Genomic DNA, 22,264 nt, shown 5'->3' on the forward strand with positions numbered 1-22,264 from the left:
ACTATTCACATTCAAGGACAAAAAAAATGTACTGCCCAGTGCACTTTGGATGTTTATTGTCCTGTCATGTGAACAGTAAAGGCATTCAGACAAACCATTTCCAGTACCTCACATGTGGAAAAGCACGTCATGACTGACATCTGCTGGTGAGGATAAGAAGTCAGATAAAGCCCCAACCTAAATGTCAGTCATGCAAAATAAACAACTGACCAGAGATGCAGCAGGTGCATAGTATGTTAAACGGAATGGAAGTAAATATACATACATATATACAGTACCAGTCAAAAGTTTGGACACACCTACTCATTCAAGGGTTTTTCTTTATTTTTAATATTTTCTACATTGTAGAATAATAGTGAAAACATCAACTATGAAATAACACATATGGAATCATGCAGTAATCAAAATATATTTTATATTTGAGATTATTCAAAGTAGCCACCCTTTGCCTTGATGACAGCTTTGCACATTCTTGACATTTTCTCAACCAGCTTCATGAGGTAGTCACCTGGAATGCATTTTATTTAACAGGTGTGCCTTGTTAAAAGTTCATTTGTTTGCATTTGAGGCAATCAGCTCTGTTGTGACAAGGTAGGGATGGTATACAGAAGATAGCCCTACTTGGTAAAATACCAAGTCCATATTGTGGCAAGACCAGCTCAACTAAGCAAAGAGAAAGGACAGTTCATCATTACTTTAAGACATGAAGGTCAGTCAATACAGCAAATGTCAACTTTGAAAGTTTCTTCAAATGCAGTCGCAAAAACCATAATGTGCTATGATGAAATTGGCTCTCATGAGGACCGCCACAGGAAAGGAAAAAAAAGACTTACCAAAGTTCACTAAAATTCCCAGCCTTCGAAATTACAGCCCAAATAAATGCTTCACAGAGTTCAAGTAACAGACACATCTCAACATCAACTGTTCAGAGGAAACTGCATGAATCAGGCCTTCATGGTCAAATTGCTGCAAAGAAATCACTACTAAAGGACACCAATTAGAGGAAGAGACTTGCTTGGGCCAAGAAACACAAGCAATGGACATTAGACCATGGAAATCTGTCCTTTGGTCTGATGAGTCCAAATTTGAGATTTTTGGTTCCACCCGTCATGTCTTTGTGAGACACAGAGTAGGTGAACGGATGATATCTGCATGTGTGGTTCTCACCATGAAGCATGGAGGAGGTGGTGTGATGGTGTGGGGGTGCTTTGCTGGTGACACTGTCTGTGATTTATTTAGAATTCAAGGCACATTTAACCAGCATGGCTACCACAGCATTCAGCAGTGATACTCCATCCCATCTGGTTTGCGTTTAGTGGGACTATCATTTATTTTTCAACAGGACAAAGACCCAACACACCTCCAGGCTGTGTAAGGGCTATTTGACCAAGAAGAGAGTGATGGAATGCTGCATCAGATGACCTGGCCTCCACAATCACCCAATGTTTTGGGATGAGTTGAACCGCAGAGGAGCAAAAGCCAAGAAGTGCTCAGCATATGTGAGAATTCTTTCAAGACTGTTGGAAAAGCCAAGAGTACCAAGTGTGCAAAGCTGTCATTTTGGAGAGAAAAAAATATAACATTTTTATTTCACCTTTTTTTAGCCAGGTAGGCCAGTTAAGAACAAGTTCTCATTCACAACTGCAATCTGGCCAAGATAAAGCAAAGGAATGCGACACAAACAACAACACAGAGTTACACATGGAATAAACAAACGTGTAGTCAATAACACAATAGAAGAAGTCTATATACAGGGTGTGCAAATGGCGTCAGGAGGTAAGGCAATAAATAGGCCATAGTAGCAAAGTAATTACAATTTAGCAAATTAACACTGGAGTGATAGATGTGCAGATGATGATTTGCAAGTAGAAATATTGGTGTGCAAAATAACAAAAAAGTTAATATAAACAATATGGGGATGAGGTAGGTAGTTGGATGGGCTATTTACAGATGGGCTGTGTACAGCTGCAGCGATCGGTAAGCTGCTCCGATAGCTGATGCTTAAAGTTATTTAGGGAGATATAAGTCTCCAAATTCTGTGATTTCTGCAATTCGTTCCAGTCATTGGCAGCAGAGAAATGTAAGGAAAGGCGACCAAAGGAGGTGTTGGCTTTGGGGATGACCAGTGAGATATACCTGCTGGAGCGTGCTACCGGTGGGTGTTGTTATGGTGACCAGTGAGCTGAGATAAGGCGGAGCTTTACCTAGCAAAGACTTATAGATGACCTGGAGCCAGTGGGTCTGGCAACGAATATGGAGCGATATGTAGCGAGGGCCAGCCGACTAGAGCATACAGGTCGCAGTGGTGGGTGGAATATTGGGCTTTGGTGACAAAACGGATGGCACTGTGATAGACTTCATCCAGACTTCATCCAGTTTGACATCGCCTATGTCGAGGATCGGTAGGATAGTCAGTTTTATGAGGGTATGTTTGGCAGCGTGAGTGAAGGAGGCTTTGTTGTGAAATAGGAAGCTGAATCTAGATTTAATTTTGGATTGGAGATGTTTAATATGAGTCTGGAAGGAGAGTTTACAGTCTAGCCAGTCACCTAAGTATTTGTAGTTGTCCACATATTCTAAGTCAGAACCGTCCAGAGTAGTGATGTTGGCCGGGCGGGCAGGTGCAGGCAGCAATCGGTTGAAAAGCATGCGTTTATAATGAGTCATGTAGGCGTGGCCAAACTTTTGACTGGTACTGTATATATACAGTGCATTCAGAAAGTATTCAGACCCCTTGACTTTTTCCACATTTTGTTAGAGTACAGCCTTATTCTAAAATTGATTAAATTGTTTTTTTCCCCTCATCAATCTACACACAATACCACATATTGACAAAGCAAAAACAGGTTTTAGACATTTTTGCAAATGTATTAAACATAAAAAACTTAAATATCACATTTACATAAGTATTCAGACCATTTACTCAGTACTTTGTTTAAGCACCCTTGGCAATGATTAAAGTATATTATCAGCACAGAAGAATGGGTGAAACTCCCCAAATACAGGTGTGCCAAGCTTGTAGTGTCTTACCCAAGAAGACTGCAGGCTGTAATCACTGACAAAAGTGCTTTAACAAAATACTGAGCAAATGGTCTGAATACTTACTGTATGTAAATTTGATATTTAAGTTTTTATTTTAAATACATGTGCAAAAAAATCTAAAAACCCTCTTTTGCTTTGTCATTATGGGGTATTGTGTGTAGATTGATAAGGGGGGGGGAGAAACAATATAATACATTTTAGAATAAGGCTATAACATAACAAAATGTGGAAAAAGTCAAGGAGTCCGAATACATCCCGAATGTATTGTATTTATATATCATGATTGAATAATTGATAATTGATTCATGCCATTTTTTTAATGCAGTTCATGTATTGATTCATTGATTGGATTTGTGTTTTTGTAAAACATTTGTTAGGGCTTAATCAGACTTATTTTCCTCTTACTTCTCATCTTTTCTCCAGCTGGCATCAAGAAGAGGTCCAAGGTCCCTGGGGTCATGATCACGCAGTTTATAGAGGTTCTACCGGAGGGCAAGAGCACCCCAGACTTCCTTCGCAAACCCATTGCTCTAACCATTCAAGAGGGTGAGCCCCCAGGATGTTTTAGGGTTTCTGTATCAGGCCTAGGCCCTCTCAGTGTTGGTCTATGTGCTCAGAGGTGTCATGCCCATAGGGGGCACAGGGGCACGTGTCCCCTAAGATTTGTCAAACATTTTTAAATACATGTTTTTTTTCTCTGTAATACTACACTTAGCTTTTATTAAGTTGGCTTTAGCTAGTCCAGATAGATTCCCAATCTCCCAAACTCATAACTAGCTACCAAGAAGCCTTTTCATGCTATCAATCAAGTTAGAGTAGCTAGCTTGTCTAACTATCTTAGCTAGCAGGCCTGCTGGCAAGGTTGGTAGACTTGAAAAAAGCAAGCAATAACTAAATAAGACTCACATTCCTTTCAATCCTTTTTCACGTTTGGGATTGGGGTATTTCATAATGAATCAATGTTTTTGCGCATCCTACAGGTAAATTAGCCATTTTCAAAGCCAATGTGTGTGGGGATCCCAAACCAGAGGTGACTTGGGGAAGAGCTAAGGGGGATATGTCAGACACTGAAACATTTCAAAAGAAATATGATGAAGCTACTGGTGAATATACTTTAGAGGTGAGTCTAACCTTATGCACAAGAGTATGCATATAACCCATGAATCTGTTCAATTGTGATTAAACAGTTCATTTATTTCACCAGATTCACAGAGTGTCTGGGGAGGAGGCAGACACTTACAAATGCTATGCTATCAATGAATATGGCAAGGCTATTTGCACAGCAGCATTGAATGTGATTGAGGGTGAGAATGTTTGTTTCTTTACTCTTCATATAACTTACTTGTATGATCAGTTGAGTCCTTGTATTTTGGTGGTAATCCTAAACATCTGTTATTAGTTGGATTCAAGAAGAAGAAGGCCATGGAGCAGTTAGAAGACATAGGTGGGTATTTTCATTCATTTATCCATCCATCCATCCATCCATCCATGATTAAAGTTTTTTTTAAACTACAAAAGAGTATTTGGAGAAGGATATTTTTCAATCCGTGGCCTAATATTTTTTACCTGATCTCTAAAAAAACAGCATTGTTTATGGAAACCATTTTTTAATTATGAAAGCACATTTAATAATTGCATTTATGTGTTTGCTTACCATGTCATGTGATACTGTTGATCATTTGCCAACAAGTATCATTTTTAGGATGCAGTCATTCAATTGGTTTTGGCGCCAAACATTTGTTTGCTGCTCCACTAGTTTCACTCTGTTAATCATGCTTTTTTGTGTTTTAATGTTACTCCTACAAAGTGCACATATGTTATTATTAGGATGGCTATTCCTATGTTAAAAGTAATGATTAGAACTTACCTTTGATTCCTCGTAATTTAAGAGGTGAAATATTTGTTCCCTTGTCGTGCTCAGGAAGGGGGCGTGTCAACCAGAACTTCGTTCGTCCATGTGTTCGTCCATCCTTTGTGTTGGGTAATGCCCAGTTGGCTAAATCCCAGTGGGAGAGCAATGTGTACCCTGTTTATTCAATACTTAGGCATGGTTCTACACTAATCATTTAAGTGTCTATTTATGGCAATTGTGTGTGCTTGTATTACCTGAATGTGTTTTTGTGGCCCTCTCATGGGCCACAAAATCCATTTTTTTCATTCCATTATTTGTTGATTTGTTGCAATGGTAGGCTTATATTCAAACGTGAGGCCTTGATGGAAACACATGTAAGCTCTGTCATTCCTGTTGCAGCCAGACAGGGGACAGGTTGCTACATGGCTGTTATCTGGCATTATTAAGTACTTATAATCTTGGTTTAGATTTAGGATTACTTATTATTTGATTTCTGTCTAGTTTATGTTCCTGTCTGTTCATCGTCACGTTTATTGTTTTCTATTAACGTCATGTAGCACAAAGCCATTCAAACACATTTGTCTTTCAACTTCCGGCTCATTGACAAACCATTGTTCAATATGAACTAAAATGGTAATTTTAAATTAAGTAAAATTGTGGGACTTGCTTTAGCTCTTTAAAAGTATTTTTGTGGTTGTGGATGACATTTTCAGATTTTGTATTTAAAAAACAGAGAAGAAGACAAAGATTTCATAGACCAGCTCTGGAACGGCTTTGTAACGGTTTTCTTTGGGTGAAGTAGAGGCGGACCAAAATGCGGGATGGTGGTTATTCATGTTTTTAATAAAGGAAAACTATACATGAATAAACTACAAAACAATGAAATGTGAAAATCTAAACAGTCCTATCTGGTGCAAACACTGAGACAGGAACAATCACCCACAAACACACAGTGAAACCCAGGCTACCTAAATATGGTTCCCAATCAGAGACAATGACTAACACCTGCCTCTGATTGAGAACCATATCAGGCCAGACATAGAAATAGACAAACAAGACATCCAACATAGAATGCCCACCCAGCTCACGTCCTGACCAACACTAAAACAAGGAAAACACACACAAACGATGGTCAGAACGTGACAGGCTTGCGTACCACTGATTTAGACATCACTTCTCACAAGGCCATTTTGTGTGATTCTTTCACAAGACTCTGACATTAGCCATAGTCATATATAACATGTAATGGCATAACACAATAGATTACATTAACTGGAATGATACTCTCACTCATGGTTACACAAAAAGAGCTGTGCGCAAACTGGACCCAAAAATATTTGAATGAGTCGCCGCCCCAACATTTGAATTATCACTCATAGAGCAAAGAACACTTTTGTGAACTGCAAAGAATCATTTCAGGGCTCAAAGGAATATTATTCGAGTCATTGTGATTCCACACCTTTCCCAAAGAACCCTTGAGGAACCCTCTTTTCTTTGTGTATATAGTGCATTCGGAACGTATACAAACCCCTTGACTTAGCCATAGTCATATATAACATGTAATGGCATAACACAATAGATTACATTAACTTACATTAACATTTTGTTACGTTACAGCTTTATTCTAAAATTGATTAAATTTTTGCAAAATCTCATCAATCTACACGCAATACCCCATAATGACAAAGTAAAAACAGGTTTCAAACATTTTTGCAAATGTATTAACAATAAAAAACAGAAATACCTTATTTGCATAAGTATTCAGACCCTTTGCTATGAGACTCAAAATTGAGCTCAAGTGCATCCTGTTTCCTTGATTGGAGTCCACTTGTGGTAAATTAAATTGATTGGACTTAATTTGGAAAGGTGCACACGCGTCTATATAATGTCCCACATTTGACAGTGCATGTAAGGCCAAAAACCAAGCCATGAGATTGAAGGAATTGTCCGCAGAGCTCTGACACAGGATTGTGTCAAGGCACACATCTGGGGAAGGGTACCAAAACATTTCTGCAGCATTGAAGATCCATAACTACACAGTGGCCTCCATCATTCTTAAATGGAAGAAGTTTGGAACCATCAACACTCTTCCTAGAGCTGGCCGCCCGGCCAAACTGAGCACTTGGGAGAGAAGGGCCTTGGTCAGAGCGGTGACCAAGAATCTGATGGTCACTCTGACTGAGCTCCAGAGTTCTTCTGTGGAGATGGGAGAACCTTCCAGAAGGACAACCATCTCTGCAGCACTCCACCAATCAGGCCTTTATTGTAGAGAGACCAGACGGAAGCCACTCCTCACTTAAAGGCACATGACAAGATTCTCTGGTCTGATGAAACCAAGATTGAACTCTTTGGCCTGAATGCAAAGCGTCACATCTTTTGGAACCTGGCATCATCCCTATGGTGAAGCATGGTGGTGGTAGCATCATGCTGTGTGGATATTTTTCAGCGGCAGGGACAGGGAGGTGTTAAGAATCGACTCATAGCCCATAACAAAGAGGGAGACAACAAGGAGATAAAGATTACAAACATGTTTATTAAATAAAGTAAACTATATCCAAGTAACAATTGTGTGTAGTGAGTAGTGTAAGTGAGTAGATGGTGATAACGAGGGGTGTTGAGAGATGCCAAAACAAATGAACACAAAGAAGCCCCAAAATGCCACAACCAAAAACAACAGTGTGTCTGTGTGGAGAGTCTCCTCAATGTATGGGGGAATTTCTCCCCGGGACACACTTCCCATTTCACTGACGACACTCCCAGCTCCACACTCCGACATCCTATTCAGGAAAACAAGATCAAAGAGAAATAATTTGGCAGACAGAGCGGGAGGGTCGTCACACAGAATTGAGGGATAGATTAACGGAGCAAAGTACAGAGAGATCCTTGATGAAAACCTGCTCCAGAGCGCTCAGGACCTCAGACTGGGGCGACGTTTCACCTTTCAACAGGACAACGACCCTAAGCACACAGCCAAGAAAACACAGGAGTGGCTTCGGGACAAGTCTCTGAATGTCCTTGAGTGGCCCAGCCAGAGCCCGGACTTGAATCCAATCGAACATCTCTGAAGAGAATACAGGTGTGCCACGCTTGTAGAGTCCTATCCAAGAAGACTCTAGGCTGTAATCGCTGCCAAAGGTGTTTCAACAAGTACTGAGTAAAGGGTCTGAATGCTTATGTAAATGTAATATTGGAATATTTCAGTTTATTTTTTATAAATTCGCAAAAAAAATTAAAAACCTATTTTTGCTTTGCCATTATGGGGTATTGTGTGTAGATTGATGAGGTAAGGGAAAACGGTTTAATTAATTTTAGAATAAGGCAGTAACGTAACAAAATGTAGAAAAAGTAATTGGGTCTGAATACTTTTCAAATGCACTGTATTTACTTTGTACATATTTTACATACTTTTGCTACTGCTTATTTACCTACATCACATTAAACAGTAACCGCCTCACCATGGGCATTGCACAACTACTCTAAAGCTACACTGGAGCAGTGAGAAAACAGTATGTTTTTTATCTGCTACATTGGAATCATTACTTTTTGTTGAGGTGAGTAGAGTGATGCATTTTATCCTGTTGTTCTCGGGCGTGAGCTGCATGTTGAAATCTAGAACCAAAGCGTAATCTTGCAAAGCCGACTGGCTCTGTTTTCATTTAAATGAATATGATGTATCCTGCTCTGCAAAACATGAATTTGGTTTAGCTGCCCTGTTACCATCTAGTTTCCTCCTTACTGAACCCTCCACCACCAATAGCACCATTTTTAGACATTTGGATACATACTTCCCAATAGATCATCCATACTGTAGATGTTCAAACTATCAAATTTCGGGTAGTGAGTAGTTGGTTGAATAGTTTGTTGACAGTTAGTTGAACATCTATTTGGGTCTATCCAAATAAGGTGTTACTAGAATCAGATATTTAATGTGACTACCCACTGGGCACAGACATCAAGTTCAACATCTAGTTTGATTTACATTTGGTTGAGTTGTCAGCTAATGTGAATTCAACATGAAATTCCCCCAAAAATATGAAATTCGCTTACATTGATAACTTTTTGCAAATCCAATCAGTTTTCCATGTTGATTCAACATCATCACATTTATTTATTTTGTCGAAATAATGTGGGAACAAAGTTGATTCAACTAGTTTTTGCCCAGTGAGTATTCTACAGTGGAGGCTAGTATGAGGAAATATAGCACGACTTGCTCATTGTATTGGCTGGAATGGAGTAAATGGAAAGTGGTTTCCATATGTTTGAGGTGTTTGATACGGTTCCATTTATTCCATTCCAGCCAATACAATGAGCCCATCCTCCTATAGCTCCTCCCACCAGACTCCAATGGTATCTTGTCACTTTACATTAAGTTGGGTAACATTGAGTGTCCTTTATTTTGTTTAGGTTCAGTAGATCCAGCAGAGTTCAGGAAATTGCTCAGAAAAAGGTAAGATATGAGACGATCATGATATCATGATATCAGTAACCAAAGCCTTCTATTTACATTACATGTATTTGTAAACAGGGACATCTGTGCCTGACAAAACAGTGCGATGGGATGACCACAATGCTTACAAATGGGGAAACTAAGCTCAGTGGAGGCTCTTCAGAGGAGTAAGGGGAGAACCAGAAAAATGTAAATAGTGAAACATTAAAGAAGTTATCCTTTTTAGATAAAACTATACTAAATTTAATCACGTCACTAAATAATTGATTCAAACACACAGTTTTGCAATGAAGGTCTATAGTAGCCTCAGCAGCATTCTGTAGGGTATTGACTTTAATACAAAACCTATGAGGCTCATGGTTCTCAGCCCCTTCCATAGACTTCCACAGTAATCTATCAGAGTTCTTGCAGCATGAACTGACATGTTTTCCACCCAATCAAAGGATCAGAGCATGAATCTAGTACTGAAAGCATATGCTACAGCTAGCTAGCCCTGCAGTGCATGAAATGGGGTGAGTAGTTGACTCAAAGACAGAGAAAGTCAATATTTGAACAGTTTTGAACAAATTAATTTCTTCCATAGTAGCTAGCTAACAGAGAGAGATGCTATGTTAGCTAGCTGGCTATGGCTATCCAACACTGGAATGCTACCAAGGTAAGCTTTTGGTTTTATTAATTTATTGCCACCGGAGCCCGCCAGTGTAACTGCTAAACTGATTGCTGCTGAGTACACTTTACTGCATGATTGAGCGACTTTACTAACGTGTTAGTTCTTGTAACTATGTTGACTATGACCTGACAATGATGTAGGCTGTGTGTAATAGTTAGCGGTCAGGATATGAAGGTTTGACTTGGAAAGGTTTTCAATGTTAAACTTTCATTCACAGTTTAGTTTGTAGCAAACTCATGATGGGTACAGGGACAATTCTAGTATCATGTAGTAACGTAAACCTATCGATGTTACATTGAGCTAGGTGAATGGAATATGAATGACAGTCATCCAATATGCTGTAATAGAAAAAAGGCCATGCTAATAAAGCAAAAATCATCCTAATCATTTTAAATGGCAACGACCACCATTGACGAAGATCCTACAGAATATGGTATATGGTTTTGTACCAATACTCAAGCAATGCTTCTGACATGTTTCAACCAGGAAGGGAGTGGACAAAGAGGAAGCTGTGAAAGAACCTGGAGAAATCGATGAAAGGTTCTGGGAAATCATCATGAGTGCAGACAGGAAGGACTATGAACGAATCTGCGCTGAGTTTGGTGTCAAAGACTTCCGTGTAATGCTGAAGAAACTCAGTGAGAAGAAAAAGGAGAGACAGGAGGAACAGGCCAAGGTTTGAGAATTGGGCACATTCAGTATGTGCAAAACGTCTTCTGTGTGTACTGTTTTTGGTCATATAATGTAGCTAATGGCTAGTGTGAAAACCTACATGACCACTATGAACCTCAGGATTCATAATGTCTGAAATTTAAGTGTAACTAGTTAACTACATTAAGTCATTGTGGCAATAGCCTTAACCTATCATTTCATCCTCGTGATTTTAAACTCCATTTCTCTCCACTCCCCTCCCTCTCATCCATTATTTTCTCTCCACCCTTTTCCTCATGGTGATCTTCCAAACCATCTGCCATCCCTTCCTCAGTATATTGAGACCATCAATAACCTGAAACATATTGATATTAAAGGACTAGGCATTGCTTCGTTTGAGTTTGACCTTGAGCTCAAAGACCTCACCAGTAGGATTTTCCTCTACAAGGTGAGACATCTAGAAGTTGACCTCTGATTCAGATTCCACATGAGGCAAAGGTATCATTATACATAATTTAGCTTTTATCTCAAATTACACAACAAACTTGTCATTCTACATTGTACAGCATTTTAATGGATGACAACTGCCTTAAAGGAAAGACTGACATTGCAGAATTTAAACAGAGTTTGTCACCTTCTTTCTTGTAAGGCAGTAGTATCTCCTTTAAATGTCTCACCCAAAGTTCCAGGCATATAATCACATGTTCTATGGTTCCAGAGTAACTTCATCCCGTTATCATTTTGCCATGATATCCATGTCAAAACATGTACATTGTCATACATCCCATCAACTATGAGGATTTTAGTTTTTTCTTTTTTTTTTAAATGTTGAAATGAACTGAATTTGAACTTATATCTGATAGTAGCTGTCACTGTGTGAACTCTGTATCATCTTGCAGGATGGTGTAATGATTCCCTATAGTGATGAAGAAGAAATGAAACACAGCTTAAAGACTGTTGGGAAGAAGTTAATCTTCAGTGTGCGGGACCTTAAGGCAGAGGATGCTGGGCTCTATCAGGTGGATGTTGAGGAGGTCAATCTGTTCTCTACAGACTTCAAGAGTAAGATGATCACAGAGTGATTATGAATAGCATTCCTTTTTGATAGAAGATAATAAACTGTCCTTATTTATTCCCATGAGCTTGTTCCATTTGCCCTTTTACTCCCAGTTCCCACAGTGGATTTCATTGTCAAGATCCAGGAGGTGAAGGCCAAAGAGAGAGAGGATGCTATGTTTGAGTGTGTCCTGTCACATCCCTGGCCCAGAATCAAATGGATGGGCAAGAATGCCACTCTGGAGGAGGGAGAGAAATACACTATAACTGTATCAGAAGACAAGCTGATCCACAGACTGCTAATAAAGGACTGTAGCCAGCTGGACAAGGGCATCTACTCTGCTGCGGCAGGAATCAAGACATGCAGTGCCTGGCTGATAGTGGAAGGTAACATTACATCTTCATATCTTGCACAATATGTAATTTTTCAGATGAAGGAAACAGCAGATGGATTCATTTTTGGTTGAACAACATATACTATTCACCAGTTCTGGTCTCATGACAGATTTGAGAGGTACTATGTCTTCTCAACACTTATCGAAATGTTCCATATGAATAATAATTTTAATAACCATGCTCACTGAGCACCTTGTACAGTATTCCCCTATCTTTTCCCTTTCTCTCACCCGCTCTCTCTCTCTCTCTCTCTCTCTCTCTCTCAGCTGACAGCGACCCTGCTTCCCATGGTAAAAAGAAGACCCGTAAAACAACCCAGGCTGGTGGAACAGGGTTGGATCTGGGGAAACTGGCTCAAGAGCAGCAGGAAAAACTGGCGAAGGAAAGGCAGGAGCAGATCGACGCTGCAAACAAAGCCAGAGCGGAGGAGGAGAGGCTTGCCCGAGAGGCACTCCTGGCACCCCCTCCTCCTGATACTGGGGATGGAGACAGTGGGGAAGGCGGAGACAGTGGGGAAGGCAAAGACACCGGAGATGGAAAAAACAAGTCTAAAAGTGGATCAAACAAATCCAAAGATGGTGGAAAATCAGTTGGCAAATCAGTTGGCGAAATGAAAGACTCTGAAAAGGAAGAAGATGACAAGAAGAACAAGAAATCCACTGATGATTCTGACAAAGGCAAAGGTAAGACAAATGATATCCCTATTATAAACACATTGGACATATGTTATATACTGAAAAAGAAAAAGGAAAGTAATAGGGTCGACTTTGAAAAATAAGGTATAATGAAAAGGATAACACATTGTCACAACATCCTATGTTAATAGGAATGTACAATATGTATTCAGGTGTATATTGGTTTATGCATTTTTGACGATATTTCAAATTGACAACTGATACAATAATTACTGATAGGAACATCAAATTATGATATTGACCCAAACGCAAATGGGGAAGGCGATGGAGACAGTAAGGGACGTAAGGGCCATCCTGGTCCACTTATACCAGACGCAGTCATTGGTAAGAAACACACTGACACACCTTGGCTACTGCATGGAGGTAGTCTCTAAAATCTCAGATGCATCTTAATGAATTAACAAGTCATCTTAGGATTGCATTAAACGAGAAACACTAAAAAAACATTTTACTTTATTTACATTTTCTACATTTTAACAAAACTTACAGTAATTTAACTTAGAGTAACATGCAGTAATACACTTACAGTATCATTTGTATTCCACTTAACATCAAGTGATTAACCAGAATTGCAGTTTATTTAACCACAGTTGACAAGCAAAATACATTTGATAAAACCCACCTTAAAATAGTACACTAATGTAAAAAATAGTAAATACTTGAAATATTGAATCTCATGCATGAAATTATAAACATTTGTTTAACAGGTTCTTCTCTCCACAACGGTATGTTATGTCTCATTGACTTATTCAAGTCTGTGTAGAACATTTGTTCTTGTTAGTAACACTTTACATGAAGGAATACTTACCTAAAAGTATGTTAAAGGTTGTGTAAGTAGTTTATACTATATAATCTATATAAACAAATAATTAACCATTAATAAACAACTTGTAAACCCCTTTTTTAAAATAATTTTATGTATGTAAAATCAAAGATGCTGAGAAGGAAAGAGATGACAAGTACAAGAAATCCACTGATGTTTCGGACAAAGGCAAAGGTAAGACAAATGATATCTCGATTATAAACACATTGGACACATGTTATATACTGTACTTGAAAAAGATAATGTATATAGACGACTTAGAAAAATATTGTATAATGAAAAGGATAACACATTGGCACAACATCCTACATTAATAAGAATGTACAATATGTATTCAGATCTACTGTATAATGGTTTATGCATTTTTTACAATATTTCAAACTGATATAATAATTACTGATAGGAGCATCAAACAATGACATTGACCCAAATGCAAACGGGGAAGGCGATGGAGACAGTAAGGGACGTAAGGGCCATCCTGGTCCACTTATACCAGACACAGTCATTGGTAAGAATCACACTGAGACACCTTGGCTACTGCATGGAGGTAGTCTCTAAAATCTCAGATGCATCTTAATGAATTAACAAGTCACCTTGGGATTGCATTAAATGATAAAAACGGGAAAAAAACGGAAAACGTTATTTTAATTTGTCAACATTTTAACTAACCGTACAGTAATTGAACTTAGAGTAACATGCAGTAATACAGTTACAGTATCATTTGTATTCCACTTGACATCAAGTGGTTAACCAGTATGCAGTTTACTTAACCATAGTTTTAACAAGCAACATGTATTTTATAAATAAATAAAAACTAAAAATGTTATATAGTTAAAATATTGAATCTCATGCATTATTTTCTAACAAGTTCTTCTGTTCACATGTGTATGTTATCTCTCTGTGACTTATTCAAGTCTGTTCGTATAGAACAGTTTGTTCTTATTAGTAACACTTTTAACAAACCGTTTAAAAACTCTGAGGGGCTGTTTTGGACCTGGTACCGGGTCCAGACAGTTTGGTTACCCCCCACTCCTTGCTTTGGCCATATTCATAGAGTATGCATTGTAGGTAAAGTCACAAAAAGCTCAAACTTTTAGTGTGTATGGAAAAGGTACACCCTAATGGTCATTGTAAAGCAGTGGTCACCAACCGGTCGATTGCGATTGACTTGTCGATCTCCAAGGCCTTTCTAGCCAATCGCCAAACATTTCTATAAAAACCCAACGATAAAGCCTTGTGTTACTATTTTTTTTATTAGTCTCGAGCGGTTGGTGGTAGGTGCAGCCAATTCAGAAGCCCTGCGCGCCGGGTAGGCAAACTGTTGCAATTTCATGTGTCTGAAGGTACAAACTCTGCCTTCCCGGTGGGCCTGGAGAGGAAATCAAGTACACTATGCTACCGCTGGCCAATCAGATTGTTCAGATATCAGAGTCTGCAGTAACGTAGCAGGCATAAAAGAAAGCTACGACAAAATTGATACTGTGAGATTTCAAAACTTTTAAAACCATGACTAGAGAGAGACTGTCAACGAATACAGCAAAGTTCATGTTTAACACTTTGTATTCAGCACTTTGTATTCAACACTTTTATAAGCCATAAAATGCGCGTTCTTCCTATTTCCACTCAGCGCTACAACAAGCAGTGCAGCAGTAATGAATGAGTAGGAAAGTATATCTTGCGTTGTTGTTATTGCGTTGTTGTTATTGTAACGACCCTGGGTTTATAAGCACGGAAATCGACTCTGCCGCACGAGCATGCTTTTGCGGCACAGTCGATAGCGCGCCGGACCTCGGGCTAGAAGGTCGTGGGTCAGAGACCTGCTCCCTGCTGTTTCATTACATTGGTGTCAGAAGTGATCGGAAATCGACTGCTGCACGAGCATGATTTTGCAGCACAGTCAGTAGCGTACCGGACCTCGGGCTAGAAGCGAGACCGGCTCCCTGATGTTTCATTACATTATTAGCGGCTTGGGTCTTTTTTAATTTCAAGGAATATTTCACTTTCTCTGTTCATATGAGTAACAACATGAATTTGTGTATGAGGCAGAAATAATACGGTGCGACTCCAGTTTCGCCATCAGCTGGAAGACAGTGTCCGTTTTTGGTCAATGTCAGTGGAGGAAAGGGAGAGCGGAGGGTGTTGAGAGACGAACCCTACACGGAACCCACGCTTGCGCCATCGTGCATAAATGTATTTTGTCCCCCCACACCAAACGCAATCACGGCATGCAGGTTAATTAAGGCTAGGCAGAATACTGCACCCTTTGGAGGAATTGCGTGCCCATAGTAAACTGGAAAAAAATCTGTCAAAAATTGCTAATATATGCATATAATAATAATTATTGGATAGAAAACACTCTAAAGCTTCTAAAACCGTTGGAATTATGTCTGTAAGTATAGCAGAACTCACAGGGCAGGCATTCTTCCAAACTAGTTTTGTGGTCATGAAAGTTGGGGCAACTTTGACGTGATCGCCCCCACCCTTCCCAACCAGCTATGGATCTTTCTATGTCTTCCACTAGATGTCCTCATTCAGTAGAGCGTTTAATCATTCAAATCCCGCGAGAATAGCACTCCGGAGGAGAACTAACAATGACCGGTTGAATTGAAAATTGTTTTGTATGTTTACAACATCCTAAAGCTTGATTCTGCACTTAGTTTGACCTGTTTAGTCGACATATAATATGTAATTTTGATGTTTTGATGCACAACTTTTCCGGACCAGAGGACATTTTTGGTGCATTTCAGCTGATATTGTTAGCAGATGCTAATACAAAGACACAAGACTTGAAACCAAACAATGTTTTGGGTAAGTATGAACCCTTCCAGTACATTCTGAACGAAGACCATCAAAGGTAAGGGAATATTTATGCTGAAATTGTGTGTTTCTGTTGACTCCAACATAGCGGAGAAATATTGCTTATATCTGAGCGCCGTCTCAGAATATTGAATAGTGAGCGATTTCTGTAACGTTAAAAAGAAATGTAACAAAGCGATTGCATTAAGAAGCAGTGTATCTTTCTAACTATATGTAGAACATGTATATTTAGTTAAAGTTTATGATGTCTATTTACGTTATCTTGCGGCGCTACCTATATTTTCTGCTGACATTTTTGAGTATTTTCTGAACATGAATTCAATGTAAATGGACATTTATGGATATAAATGGCATATTATTGAAGAAGAAAAAAATGTACTGTGTAACATGTCCTATTACTGTCATCTGATGAAGATTTTCAAAAGGTTAGTGAATGATTTATTTTTTAATCCTGCTTTTATAATTTTGTATTTTCTGGGACAAAATGGCTGCCTCTTGTCTTCGTTTCGGTGGTGGTCTAATATAAATATGTGGTGTGTTTTCGTCGTAAAACATTTAACAAATCTGACATGCTGGGTAGATGAACAAGGTGTTTATCTTTCATTTGAGGTATTGGACTTGTTAATGTGTGGAGGTTAAATATTTCTAAGAATATTTTTGCGTTCCATGCGCCACGTGGGAGGGGTCGTTCCCAAAAGGGAACCCTAACCCGTCATCAGGTTAAAATATCAAAACAAACTCTGAACCAATTATATTAATTCGGGGACAGGTCGAAAAGCATTAAACATTTATGGCAATTTAGCTAGCTAGCTTGCACTTGCTAGCTAATGTGTCCTATTTAGCAAGCTTGCTGTTGCTAGCTAATTTGTTCTGGGATATAAACATTGAGTTGTTATTTTACCTGAAATGTACAAGGTCCTCTACTCCGACAATTAATCCACACACTGTGCGAGCAGTGCAAAATAAATGTAGAAATCTATGTTATTCAATTACTGCACCCACACTGCTCGCGCGCGCCAATGAGCATCTGCATTGCTAACGGCTAAAATAGAAGTCAGTTCTATTTCTGATGCAGATCGCGCTGCAAGTCCTGGCTCTCCCATCTCCTCATTGGTTGATAGAAGTAGGTACCCACGTGCCATCTCCTCATTGGTTATACCCACGTGGGTGACTGAAAGATGACCGAAGTCAGTGGCGGTAATGCACCTAATTTAGGAAAGTTGCCAATCTCAATTTAAAGTCAAGAGAAGAAAAGGCCTGGAAGGAGGAGAGATGACTAGAAACGATTCGGTTGACCGTTTTATATGTGGATTAAGTGGCGGAGTAGAGGATGTGCATTTCAGGTAAAATAACAACTCAATGTTAATATCCCAGGACAAATTAGCTAGCAACAGCAAGCTAGCTAAAAAAGGACAAATTAGCTAGCAAGTGCAAGCTAGCTAGCTAAATTGCCATAAATGTTTAATGCTTTTCGACCTGTCCCCAAATTAATGTAATTGGTTCAGAGTTCGTTTTGATATTTTAACCTGCGTGTCGTTATCGCATTTGGTGTGGGGGGAAAAAATGCATTTATGCACGTGTAACAGTTTAACTTTAGTCCGTCCCTTCGCCGGGCTCGAACCAGGGACCCTCTGCACAGATCAACAAGTCACCCACCAAGCATCGTTACCCATCGCTCCACAAAAGCCGCAGCCCTTGCAGAGCAAGGGGAACCACTACTTCAAGGTCTCAAAGCAAGTGACGTCACCGATTGAAATGCTATTAGTGCGCATCACCGCTAACTAGCTAGCCATTTCACATCGGTTACACACGATGGCGCACGCACGCAGCAGGTTTGGGTTCCGTGGGATCCTTGTTTTATTAGTCTGCTGCTCTCTCCCTCTGCTGAGACTGACCATCAGATGCAGGCACCATCAGCCCAGTAAAATAAAAAGCAAATTATTTAAATGTATGCTCACTCAGCTGTGCCTCACAAGTAATACAGCAATGGCTCTATTAATGGTGTGATCATATAGCCTATCTCAAATTTTGAAATACTGTATATATTTTTTTTTTATTCCCGAAAAACAATTCATTGTAGGGAAATGCAGGTAAATTCAAGCAAAGCCAGTATGCGGTGAAAATGTATTGGGCCTAAAGCTTACTGCACAAACCTCATTGCTACAGTACTGTTTTTAATTGGTTAATGTTGCATAGGCTTACATTTTTGAAAGTCATGTTAATAAACAATCAAAGCTGTAGTTCTTGGCATGCATTTTGACTCAGAAAGTGATCTTGACTCAGAAAAGGTTGGTGACCACTGTTGTAAAGAAATGCATTTCCTTCTCCATCCACATTATCTAAAATGCATCCTCCGCATGCGCTGTTGATCTCTCTCACTCGTTTACAATAGGAAAAGTGAATGGGAAAATACATTTGAAGTTTCCTCACCTGTTTATGTCTTATTCCTGAAAGCCGTGATTGCTAGGGTCGTTTTAATATGTCAGGCTTGAAAATCCGTTCGGACATTTTGGCACAGTGACACATTACCCAAACCAGACGCAACTGGTTTCAAGAGGCCAAGAGACATCTTGTGATCACCTACTGTCATCTAGTGGACGAACTGGGAATCAGACAGGGGATATATTTACATCAATGGATAGGTAGAGGCTTTAGCTTTCTCATATGTATATCATTCCAGTAAGACAACTAATTATTCCTAAAAGACGAAAAATGACATTGCACAAGCCCTGCACTTTTGAAACGGCTGTGTTCCTATTTATCCTTTTGGAAAAGTAATTGGTGACATATTTTATGAAAACACCTAGACTTTTAAATGTATTATTCTCCAACATTTGACAATTGGAATCCCATAGTTCTTACCTTTCTAACAGTACTAAGCGTGTAGTATACAATATTGTGTAGTTTAGAAAATGCCACCAGAGGGTGTCAAAGTTGAACAGGTTAAGGAATAATTATCTTAAGGTATTTTAAAAGGTTTATAGGTAGTTTATAAGCTGTTGTAGATAGTTTATAAATCTGTAATAAACAGTAATGATACATTGGTAGAAATTGTGCTTCTCATTTATCTGCTAGCCAAATACTGAGCTTATATGACAGCACTGGCTTTACTCACAATAATAATCAATAACATTGCAGTCATATATTAGCTCATTATTTGGCCAGTACCAAAATAACCATTGTGTTATAACTGTATAACAGAACTCTAAACTTTCTATGTGAACTACTAATTAACGGTTTATAAACTACTTGTCAAGCCCTATATAAATCCTTTTAAGTATGCCTAAATGTAAAGAGTTACTGGTTTATTTGTATGTCCCAGTGTTTATTTTGTTCACAATAATATGTCTGTCTGTGTATTTGTTCAATTAACCTGCATATATGGCTGTTTTGTCATATATTTTTATTTGTAGATCTATCTTGTCGTCGTTACCATTACAATCAAGGAATGAATGGATTGTTTCGTTTTATATTTAACCAAACAAAAAGTAATTATGAAAAGTGTCGACAGGATTATTCTAACTTTAAGGCCAAACCACAGATCCCAATGCGAAAATGGGGACAGGAGAAACTGAGTACACTGATGAGTCTGCTAAGTGTTCAGTGCGCACAAGACAAGGCCTTCTGCTGAAAGACAGTGTGATTGGTAAGAGATCACATGTGACGTTGTGTACTGACTGCACGAAGGACATGACGTTCCTACAAGTTTGGGAAATAACTTGGAGAAGTATGATACCGATGAGATGATACTGAAATGTTCATTCAAGGGGAATGTTGAATCTAATCATACATACAGTATCTCAAAATAATCCATGTCTGTTTATTTTTGAGAATGAATGTACAGTATGCAGTCCTCTAACATCAGTAGTATCTTCAATGGAATATCTATTAAACTTTTCTATGTTCCATAAAACTAAACTTTACATATCTACAATAATATGAAAATATATCTAATCCCTGAATCCTGTAGAGGCTTGTGTTGTGTGTTTGTGTATTTCTGTCATGCTTTTTGTGTTCTACTCATAAGACTTTGAAAGCGTCCTTGATTTTCAAATATTCAACAAATATTTGTGAAACAAACAATGGAAACAATATCTGCATGGGAAGACCATTCCAATAACTCTGATACCAGAATCTCCATGCCAACAGCATGGTTGAGGATCTGTTCATCGTGAAAAGACGTCAATAGACACCAACACAACATCTGATCTTATCCAAGTTCAGATTAGAAGACAAAGTATTACTTAGAATGACCTCTCTTGAAAACAATTGGTCAAACATGTTTGTCTGTCCACAACTTTCTGCTTTATATCTTTGTGACATGTTCAAGTTTGTTCATGTGTGTAGAACAGTGTTTGTTGGTAAGACTTCACATCAACGAATACTTACCTAATGTCATGCGTAGATGTAATAGGTGGCAGGGAAGTCAGGCGCAGGAGAGTCAAATGGAGTGTAAAATGGAGTCTTTTAATAAAGTCCACGGAGTATGCTCCATAACACTAAATGTACATAAACATGGGTACAAGGACCCGACGCACACCTATACAACAATCACACTACACTGACAATAAAACAATCTCTGACAAAGACATGAGGGGAAACAGAGGGTTAAATACACAACAGGTAATGAATGGGATTGAAAACAGGTGTATGGGAAGACAAGACAAAACCAATGGAAAATGAAAAAAGGATCAATGATGGCTAGAAGACCGGTGACGTCGAACGCCGAGCACCGCCCGAACAAGGAGAGGCAACGACTTCGGCAGCAGTCGTGACAGTACCCCCCCCCCCTGACGCGCGGCTCCAGCTGCGCGTCGACACCGGCCTCGGGGACGACCCGGAAGGCGAGGTGCAGGGCGATCCGGATGGAGACGGTGGAATTCTGATAACATGGAAGGATCTAACACGTCCTCCACCGGAACCCAGCATCTCTCCTCCGGCCCGTACCCCTCCCAGTCCACGAGGTACTGAAGGCCCCTCGCCCGACGTCTCGAATCCAAAATGGATCGAACAGAGTACGCCGGAACCCCCTCAATGTCTAGAGGAGGCGGAGGAACATTACGCACTTCAGCCTCCTGGAGCGGGCCAGCCACCATCGGCCTGAGGAGAGACACATGGAACGCGGGGTTAATACGGTAATGAGTGGGTAGTTGTAACCTATAACATACCTCGTTCACTCTCCTCAGGACTTTAAACGGCCCCACAAACCGCGGACCCAGCTTCCGGCAGAGAAGGCGAAGGGGCAGGTTTCGGGTCGAGAGCCAGACCCTGTCCCCTGGTGCGAACACTGGGGCCTCACTGCGGCGACGGTCTGCGCCAATTTTCTGGCGCCTTATGGCACGCTGAAGGTGGACGTGGGCTGCCTCCCAGGTCTCCTCAGCGTGCTGAAACCAATTGTCCACCGCAGGGGCCTCGGTCTGGCTCTGATGCCAAGGAGCCAGAACCGGCTGATACCCTAATACACATTGAAAGGGAGTAAGGTTAGTGGAGGAGTGACGTAGCGAGTTCTGAGCCATCTCTGCCCAGGGCACGAACTTCGCCCACTCCCCCGGCCGATCCTGGCAATAAGACCGCAGAAACCTACCCACATCCTGGTTAACTCTCTCCACCTGCCCATTACTCTCGGGGTGAAAACCTGAGGTAAGACTAACCGAGATCCCCAGACGCTCCATGAACGCCTTCCAGACCCTTGATGTGAACTGGGGACCCCGATCAGACACTATATCCTCAGGCACCCCATAGTGCCGGAAAACGTGTGTAAACAGGGCCTCTGCAGTTTGTAAGGCCGTAGGGAGACCGGGCAAAGGGAGGAGAC

The 22,264-nt window shown here is 39.9% G+C and overlaps 1 protein-coding gene across 7 annotated transcripts in view; it reads left to right on the forward strand.

Annotated features, from left to right (window-relative positions):
• LOC110532433 (immunoglobulin-like and fibronectin type III domain-containing protein 1) overlaps nucleotides 1–22,264 on the forward strand; it is a 51,070-nt gene that overhangs the window by 9,136 nt on the left and 19,670 nt on the right. For 3 of the 7 annotated variants that reach the window (XM_036988399.2, XM_036988402.2, XM_090184842.1), the window contains 14 exons: nucleotides 3,466–3,588; nucleotides 4,023–4,162; nucleotides 4,247–4,346; nucleotides 4,442–4,486; nucleotides 9,299–9,341; nucleotides 10,498–10,687; nucleotides 10,997–11,110; nucleotides 11,562–11,724; nucleotides 11,833–12,105; nucleotides 12,381–12,797; nucleotides 13,029–13,133; nucleotides 13,517–13,534; nucleotides 13,744–13,806; nucleotides 14,036–14,140. In XM_036988399.2, coding sequence (XP_036844294.2) covers nucleotides 3,466–3,588; nucleotides 4,023–4,162; nucleotides 4,247–4,346; nucleotides 4,442–4,486; nucleotides 9,299–9,341; nucleotides 10,498–10,687; nucleotides 10,997–11,110; nucleotides 11,562–11,724; nucleotides 11,833–12,105; nucleotides 12,381–12,797; nucleotides 13,029–13,133; nucleotides 13,517–13,534; nucleotides 13,744–13,806; nucleotides 14,036–14,140 — 1,899 coding nt within the window. The remainder of the gene's footprint in view (nucleotides 1–3,465; nucleotides 3,589–4,022; nucleotides 4,163–4,246; nucleotides 4,347–4,441; nucleotides 4,487–9,298; nucleotides 9,342–10,497; nucleotides 10,688–10,996; nucleotides 11,111–11,561; nucleotides 11,725–11,832; nucleotides 12,106–12,380; nucleotides 12,798–13,028; nucleotides 13,134–13,516; nucleotides 13,535–13,743; nucleotides 13,807–14,035; nucleotides 14,141–22,264) is intronic. The other 4 variants (XM_090184841.1, XM_090184843.1, XM_036988400.2 and 1 more) reach the window with 3 other exon arrangements.

Source organism: Oncorhynchus mykiss, chromosome 9 (genome assembly GCF_057628025.1).
Source record: "Oncorhynchus mykiss isolate SJ-2025 chromosome 9, ASM5762802v1, whole genome shotgun sequence".
In the NCBI taxonomy this organism is placed as follows: domain Eukaryota; kingdom Metazoa; phylum Chordata; class Actinopteri; order Salmoniformes; family Salmonidae; genus Oncorhynchus; species Oncorhynchus mykiss.